General features: G+C 43.0%; 1 protein-coding gene across 1 annotated transcript; it reads right to left on the bottom strand.

Annotated features, from left to right (window-relative positions):
• Positions 1-1,115: 1,115 nt before the first annotated feature.
• LOC123483953 (ferritin, heavy subunit-like) lies at positions 1,116-6,795 on the bottom strand (the record flags this gene model as incomplete). The annotated part of the gene is given in 5 exon segments (XM_045213891.1): positions 1,116-1,575; positions 1,979-2,104; positions 2,580-2,726; positions 4,064-4,169; positions 6,450-6,795. Coding segments are annotated over 4 exon segments (534 nt in total). The 3' UTR covers positions 1,116-1,416.
• Positions 6,796-9,083: the final 2,288 nt, after the last annotated feature.

Here is a 9,083-nt window from a genome sequence, read left to right as displayed (position 1 = left end):
TTGGCGGTGGGTCAGTCATGGTGTGGGGTGGCATTTCTTTGGGGGGCCGCACAGCCCTCCATGTGCTCGCCAGAGGTACCCTGACTGCCATTAGGTACCGAGATGAGATCCTCAGACCCCTTCTGAGTCCATATGCTGGTGCGGTTGGCCCTGGGTTCCTCCTAATGCAAGACAATGCTAGACCTCATGTGGCTGGAGTGTGTCAGCAGTTCCTGCAAGAGGAAGGCATTGATGCTATGGACTGGCCCGCCCGTTCCCCAGACCTGAATCCAATTGAGCACATCTGGGACATCATGTCTCGCTCCATCCACCAACGCCACATTGCACCACAGACTGTCCAGGAGTTGGCGGATGCTTTAGTCCAGGTCTGGGAGGAGATCCCTCAGGAGACCATCCGCCACCTCATCAGGAGCATGCCCAGGCGTTCTAGGGAGGTCATACAGGCACGTGGAGGCCACACACACTACTGAGCCTCATTTTGACTTGTTTTAAGGACATTACATCAAAGTTGGATCAGCCTGTAGTGTGGTTTTCCACTTTAATTTTGAGGGTGACTCCAAATCTAGACCTCCATGGGTTGATACATTTGATTTCCATTGATCATTTTTGTGTGATTTTGTTGTCAGCACATTCAACTATGTAAAGAAAAAAGTATTTAATAAGATTATTTCATTCATTCAGATCTAGGATGTGCTATTTTAGTGTTCCCTTTATTTTTTGAGCAGTGTATATATATATATATATACACACACAGTATATAAAATCCTTTCAGATATACTCAAGTGTCTGAGGTTTCTTAACAGGAGCATTGAGTCACTAGAGCTCTCTGCTCATGCATACATATTATTGAAGTGTGAATCGGCTGAATTTGCAGTAGTTTGTTTTAATATTCCATCTTATAAATATCAGTCTGCTATTTTACAGTCAGTCTCAAGTCTCTAGCTACAGTAGTTTTTCACATCTTCAAATATCATCCTTGAATTGTCTTTATTCCATTCATTGTGTCATCAGACCAGTTTTGATCAGTGTTTAACTAAATTATGTCTGAATGATGAGACCATTTAGACTAATCTTTATATACACACACCTCAGCAGAAATATGACAAAGAGGCCTATCAGAATCCAGAGGGTTTCATTTATTTGGTTTGATGACAACTGCCTTCAAAACACAAGCAGGCTAGACAGTCAATTGGAAGAGAGATGAGAAGGGCTACTGGCCTGGGGAAATGGCTTATAGGAACTGGAGGTTAAACTGGAGGGAATAACATAGTGCAAACTAAGTGCAAACTAAGGATTCAAGAATAAACTTGATTGATGCCAGTCCCTGACAGAAAAACAGACCAGTCTTATAGATATAATATCAAGCAAGACAGAGAAATACAGCTATAGGATATAGCAAGAAAATGGAGGGTCCATCTATGCGCTCTCCTTCCCCAAAGTGTGTTTGTCAAACAGGTACTCGGCCATGCCGTTCTGGGGGGCACCCATGCGGCGGAGGTTGGTCACCCAGTCACCCAGCTCCTTTATGGACTTCACCTGCTCGTCCAGGTAGTGTGTCTCAATGAAGTCACACATCTGAGGGGGGGGCAGAGGAATATAGGTGTAGAAAGAAAGAGAAAGGACAAAAAGGTAAGCAAAACTCAGTGGAGTGATGCCCTCAGACAAACAGAACAAGGATTAATCATCTCTAGTGTTTTTCCAGACACTAGAACAAAAGTGTTTTTACAACCCCAGAGTAGTAAAACCGTCATGTGACCCAGTGGACTTGGCACTGAGAAAAGTGTACACCGCAAACACCTGAAGTCCGTCAGGTTTTTTTATATTTGGGGCCTCGTTTATGATATCCTGAATTATATGTGAAATGTGGGTGGATTAGATTCGGATTTAAAATCTTCAGACAAATTCTTAAAAACGTCTTGCAGTTCAAATAACATGAAGGTGTTTTGCCTTTGTATAGTTCTTGTCTCCATATACTCACGTGTGGGTCGTTGTGTTTAGAGCAGACCGTGTGCAGGTCCAGCAGGGACTGGTTCACACTCTTCTCCAGCTGCAGGGCACCCTCAAGGGCCGCCACACCACTATCCCACTCATCCTTCTCTGGTTTCTGGAACAAGCCATACATACTCTGTTAGAAAGAGCAGCAGTAGTACTTCTACACAAACCACTATCCCCCCACTGGCTTATGTCAGACTGGAGTACACATTGGTTATTAAGAAGCCAATCAGTCAAGTTTAAATATCACTGTTGTGTCAGTGTGTTTTCTTAACCTCTCCTTGCTTTACTCTATCTGTAAGCAAAGTCGGTCTTTCTTCTCTATGATTCAGTATGGCTGCTGTTTAACGTTCTCTCCACGCCCGTTGCAACCGTACATTTATCTCTGACAGTTTCTATGACACTCGCAGCGGTTTAAATGTCTGTGAAAGATAAGGGGTCCACACCCTCAATCTCCTCCCTCTGTCGGCCCTCCCTAGATGGGCAATATCATATCCCCACACTAAACTCCCACTGAAAGCATACATTTGCACACAGGCGAAACATGGCCGTACACGCAAGCACTCAGCACACACAATCACACTCACCCTGATGTCCTGCAGGAAGATCCTCCCTCCCCTCTGGTTCTGAACTTTCATCAGCTTCTCAGCATGCTCACGCTCTTCGTGGGACTGGTTCTTGAAAAACTTGGCAAAGTTGTGCAGGGCCTGGTCATCACGATCAAAGTAGTACGCCTGAGACGGAGAGAACAGAGAAAGACAAGAGGAAGTAAATAAAGAGTGAGTGCAACGCTACCTGGCTGGTTCCAGTTCTGCGTCAGGAAAGGCTGGTCACAAGACCTTAACTTTGTTTGCCGAATCAAAAGCCCAATATCAAAATGATTATCTTGACATAGGAAGTGCCTGGCTATCAGTGGAATCAATGTGTGTTTACAATGATCACTGCGCTATCAGTAGGCAGATAAAATGAGATCCACAAGTATCGGGACAGTGACACATTTGTTGTTGTTTTGGCTCTGTATTCCAGCACTTTGGATTTGAAATGATACAATGACTATTAATTTCAGGGTATTTTCATCCATATCGGGTCAACCGTTTAGAAATTACAGCACTTTTTATACATAGTCCACCCATTTTAGGGGACCAAAAGTATTGGGACAAATTCACTTATATGTGTATTAAAGAAGTTAAGTAATTGGTCCCATATTCCTAGCACACAATGACTACATCAAGCTTGTGACTCTACAAATGTGTTGGATGCATTTGCTGGTTGTTTCAGATTATTTTGTGCCCAATAGAACTGAATGGTAAATAATGCATTGTCATTTTGGAGTCACTTTTATTCTAATTAAGAATATAATGTTTCTAAACACTTCTACATTAATATGGATGCTACCATGATTACAGATAGTCCTGAATGAATCGTGAAATGAGTGAGAAAGTTAGAGGCATAAATATCATACCCTCCAAAAAATGCTAACCTCCCCTGTTATCTATGATTATTGCAAAAAAAAGCACTTTAAAAACGATTTTGATGAAATTATTAAATTATTAGTGAGTCTTATGGTTGTGGAAGGCTTATCTTTAGCCTAGAAAAAAATTCACAAGCCCTGAAATCATTAGATTATTGCTGACTGTTTGAAATGCAGTGATTTTTACCTTTAAATTGTACAACAAAGCTTATTCAGAGTGTGTGTATGTATACATATATAAATAAAATAGTGAATCACCCACAAGGTTGAAAACAAATAGAGATGATTTAGGCCATACTGCCCAGCCATATTATTAAATGGGATGCAAGAGGCCAGAGTGTTGAAAACACACCCATCTGCACCGTCATGGGGAGTAAACCTTTCTTACACTGCATGACTCAGTGTTCCTGTAATCTAAACATCAGTCATTCAATTGGTCATACTGGATCTGCACCGTCATGAGGTGTAAACCTTTTACACCACATGACTCCATGTTCCTGTAATCTAAACATCAGTTATTCAATTGGTCATACTGGTGTCCTTGACTACCCTTCTTCCCTACTTTCTCTCCATTCCCCTACCAGTCTTTCTTGCTCTTACCATGGACAGGTAGACATATGAAGCGTACAGCTCCAGGTTGATCTGCCGGTTGATGGCAGCCTCACAGTCCGGATGGAAGTTCTGTCTCACCTGAGAAGTCATGTTTCTGAAAAGGAAATACATCAACTGTCAAAAAAGGAGAGGAGGGCACACTTTTTGGTTCAATGGTTCAATGAATCCAGGCACCTTTAAAAACAGCATGGAGAGAGAGCCCTGATGCCAAAATGAAGAAGATTGTCCGACTCTTCAATAATTAATAGTCTAACGTTACAGAAGGTTGGCGCTCTCCGGTCATATTCCATTAAATAGATAAATGGTTTGTTTAGTTATGAGAGAGGCATCACTGTAACCCTTTAGTTGGCTAGTTGAGCATGAGTCTCGCAGGTATTTTGACTTTATGAAGCATGCACATCTCCACACATGCAGTGTCAGTGTCCAACTAACACATCAAAACATGACCCAAAATACTACTGTGACAGTGGCGTATTTCAACACGTTGGGCAGGTGGTTGTCATTGTAAATCTTGCTGCCACTAAATAGTAAAACAACTAAAATATATTTCTCTATTTAGCTTGCTACTCTGACCTTATCTATGCACATCGCACCCAGAGAGGAAGAGGCGAAGCGAGAGGGTCGACACCGCCCAAAATATGTACACGCAGATTAAGCAGACTTTCTGCTTTAAGGTTGACGGCACTTCCTGATTTGGCCTTGTTTTAGATTTGGTTCATTAAGCAATGCTAGCGGCTATGACTGAATTCAAACGAGAATTGGTTCCGGCGTGTTTTGATATTGGTGGGAAGAGTTAGCCAAATTATTATTTCGCCAATTAGCTTCAGCCAGCTGGTGTGCGACCATAGCGAATTTGGTTGGACTTCGGATAAACCTCTCTCTGGGGCTACTTCGGGACCGTCAATACATTGGTGTAAATGGGGACAATATTTTCATTTTGCACACCTTTTAGTTCTCATTAAATGCTTTCAATATGTGTATATACATTTCTACAATTTAGTTCATTTGAGGTTAAGTCATTGAAATGTGGAAATATTGGAATTAACATAGTCCCATATACAGTACACTGTAATTTACTGATGGTCCCCAACTAGCCCTGTAGGGATATCCAAACTAAACCCACATTTACAACGGGCATTACGATTGGGTCACATGCCAATTCTGCCACAAGCTGTGGGCAGAATTGTAACAAACCCAACCTTAAATTTACATTGTGATGCAGTCATGACCACAAGTCTCACAAAACTCTGTTTGACTTGACTGACCAAAATGATCCTATTTATACTGCAGTCAATTTTGACAGTAGAATACATGTTTGACATTATATCGATGCCACCTAGGATGTTTTAAAAATTAGAAGTTGGTTTAGGGGCAGTTTCTCTTTAAGACCAAGTGAAGAGGGGGTTATTTTTAATGGGGTGGGGGAAGACAATGAGTCGAATTTGGTCAAGATTGAACTGAATTGCTATTTTGATAGGTGAAGCTTATTTGATCGAATATAAGTTTCACAATGTTTAGGTTGTTACGAGGGAATTTATGTTAGTTCGTTTTCAAACTGACTTTTGGGAGTTGACACCGAGGGTTTCTAGTTTTGATAGCATTTAGCGACTTTTCCCCACTTCTGCCGAAAACGAGAAGCTGTCTGTGCAACAGAAGTCACAGTAACGGCGCGCACACAGGCACAGAAGAACAAAGGACGCGATGTGCGCAGGAGAGGGGGAGAAAACGCTACGTCTGGGACTGCAGCAAGTCAAATTGGTGCCGTTATTACATTTTAGTTATTTAGCAGATGCTCTTATCCAGAGCGACTTACATGAGCAATTAGGGTTAAGTGCCTTGCTCAAGGGCACATCGACAGATTTTTCACCTAGTCGGATTACAACCAGCGACCTTTTGGTTACTGGCACAACGCTCTTAACCACTAAACTACCTGCCGCCCCCAAATCAAGGAGCCGATCACAGAAAAATAGTTGGCAATACTGGGCGCCAGACGCCATTATTTGGCAAAACAAGGTCATATGAAGTAAACAACCATAATATCGAAAAACACCGCCATCATAACATTGACGATTGTTAGTTATTTTAACATTGTAAAATAATCTAAATTTAGCCCACCCTTGTTACACTAACGTTACAAACGTTACAACGCATTTGACATCGTCGCAAGCTTAACGTTAGCTAGCTGGCTACAGTAGCTAGCGTAGCTTGTTACCTAACGTAGTTAATTTAGTTAGCCACCCTCACTACGGCCTTGGGCGGTAGTGGCTAGCTAGCTACGTTAAGTTACATCATCCATCCAACTATTATGCCAACCAGCTAAGTTTAGAAACGTATTTATTCTTAGCTAACTAGCTAGATATGTTATTTGTCTTACCTTGTGGTTTTTCTGGTCCGAAGAGGTGGTGTGAGTGATTCGAATTGTTCGTTTCAACGATGTTCCGAAATGTTATGGATAGCTTGATCTAATTTGGTTCTTAAAAGGGATGACAGAATTGAATAAAAATGAAATTGCTTCAAACGAGTATAAGGTTGCCGTTCAAGCACTGTTGAAGCAGGTAACCTTAACTCTCGTCTACAAACTGATATGCGGGAGTGGTGTGGGTTGCGAAGTGGGTAAATAGGGAATGACGTCGTAAAAAGCAGTAAGGGGATGAGACTGGCGCAAGAAGTGACTGTCAAAGCACATAATTTCTTAATTTATATGAAATATTACTCTATTTGGTCAACCCTTTGTAAACGATATATGGCAAAGCAATACACTTGTTTGAAATCCTTTCTTACTCAGTGAGACATAGCAAACAGATTAAAATGGTATCACATGAGAAGAGCCTAGAGCAGGGTTCCCCAACCCCAACTGGCTGCCCGCGGGCCAAAGTGGCCCCCAGAATGTTCTGTCGAATTTTCATTGTTGGACATAAAACTGTAAAAACACCAAGAAATCAGCTCCAAGTGAATCACATTTGGGAAATCTGGGTGGCAGGTAGCCTAGTGGTTATGAGTGCTGTAGCTCAGTTGGTAGAGCATGGCGCTTGCAACGCCAGGGTTGTGGGTTCGTTTCCCACGGGGGCCAGTATGAAAAATGTATGCACTTACTAACTAAGTGGCTCTGGATAAGAGCGTCTGCTAAATGACTAAAATGTAAAATGGGCCAGTAACTGAAACATGGCTGGTTTGAATCACTTAGCCGACTAGATGAAAAATCTGTCTGTGCCCTTGAGCAAGGCACTTAACCCTAGTCGCTCTGGATAAGAGCATCTACCGAATGACTAAAATGTCATTAAGATGACGGCTTTGCACACTCTTAGCATTCTGTCAACCAGCTTCACCTGGAATGCTTTTCCAACAGTCTTGAAGGAGTTCCCACATATGCTGAGCACTAGTTGGCTGCTTTTCCTTCACTCTGCCGTCCGACTCATCCCAAACCATCTGTTACGGATACAGGTATCCTGTGTTTTTGTGTGTTCCTACTCTTTCTGCCCTAATCACAGGTGTCCTGTATGTTCCTGATTGGTGGTCGTTGAGGTGTCTGCTGATTGGACCAATCAGTGAACATTCCTGTTAATTGCACCACCTGTTATTCGTTTGTTCAATCACACATCCCATTTTATAAAAACTAGACTTGTGTTTGTTGGAGAGAGAGAGACTTTTTTGCCATATGTGAGTATGGACACGGTGGTGTCCTGTGTGTTGTGTACTCGCTAGTTGATGATTACCCTGTTTAGTAGCTTTGTGTGTTTTTTTGGGAAAGGGGGTTTAAGCTAGATGCCCTTGGGCGTACATTACCCGTAGGACGAAATCTGTCTATAAACACCAGTTAGACCTGAGCGGACCACCCACTGTATTTTTGTATGGTAGCAGTAGCCTAGCGGTTCTTTAGGCAGGCTAGATCAGTTTAGGGGGTTTTACACTATTGTTTCATTTCTTGGGTCCTGCTCAGCCCTTTTCCCAAACCCTTACCGTGTGTTCATAAATAAACACTTTGTGTTTGACGGTAGTTCATGGTAGTTGTGTCTTATTTGTTCTCACTATTCCATGTCACACTTATAATTTACATGAATTTATGTTACGGGTCTCATGTCCATCCACCCTAGATGTTTAGAGCCACGGGGTTCGTAACATAAAGTGGGGTTCGTCCGGGGATCCTATCTATCCCATGCTACTCATGTAAATTAGTTAGTGTCTGGTTCAGTGTTGAGCTTAGCAGCTGTAACTACCTGTTTTTTTGTGTGTTCAGTAGTCGACTGGCTCGTGTTGCTAGTAGGATGGCTACTTTTGAGTTGGAGGCATTTTTGGAAAACCCTACGTGGGAGGTTTTGAGAATTGTTGTAGAGTGGATCTACAGGCTTTGGCTGACCACTTTTCTGTACCCATACCGAGGGGTAATAGTGAAAGCAGAAGTTAGGGGAAGTAGTGTTAGCGATATTGTTAAACGAGCGAGTGCTTTGAGTTACCGCCGCCTGAGTCTGCTGCTCCTGTAGGGGATGTGGTTGCTGTTCCTGTAAGCCCATCAGTGTCTGAGGACGAGGCTAAGGCTCCGGCCACATTGCCCCGTTATGACCCACTCTCCCCACTGACTGACAGTGATGCCAGGATCGATGTCCGCTCGACGCGGCTCCAAATGGAGGCGGAAGGCGGGCACACATCAGGCAAGACAAGCTGGAGATGCGTAAAATGGAACTAGAGGCAGAACAGGAGACGCGTGAAGATAGAACAGAGACGCGTAAGCTGAGGCAGAACAGAGACGCAAGCTAGAGGCAGAACAGGAGACGCGTAAGCTAGAGGCAGAACAGGAGACGCGTAAGATGGAACTGAGACGCGTAGGCTGATCAAGAACTGGAGACGCGTAAGATGGAACTGGAGATGCGTGAAAATGGAACTAGAGGCAGAAACAGCGAGGTTAGTCTCTGCTCATACTATGCCTGCTAGTGAGCCAGCCCTCACCAGCGGTGTCGTCTGCTACATTTGATATTAGTAGACAGATCACCTTGGTACCTGTGTTTAGGGAGTC

The sequence above is a fragment of the Coregonus clupeaformis genome, unplaced genomic scaffold, assembly GCF_020615455.1.
Source record: "Coregonus clupeaformis isolate EN_2021a unplaced genomic scaffold, ASM2061545v1 scaf0168, whole genome shotgun sequence".
NCBI lineage: Eukaryota > Metazoa > Chordata > Actinopteri > Salmoniformes > Salmonidae > Coregonus > Coregonus clupeaformis.
This window is presented reverse-complemented; position numbering and strand designations above follow the sequence as displayed.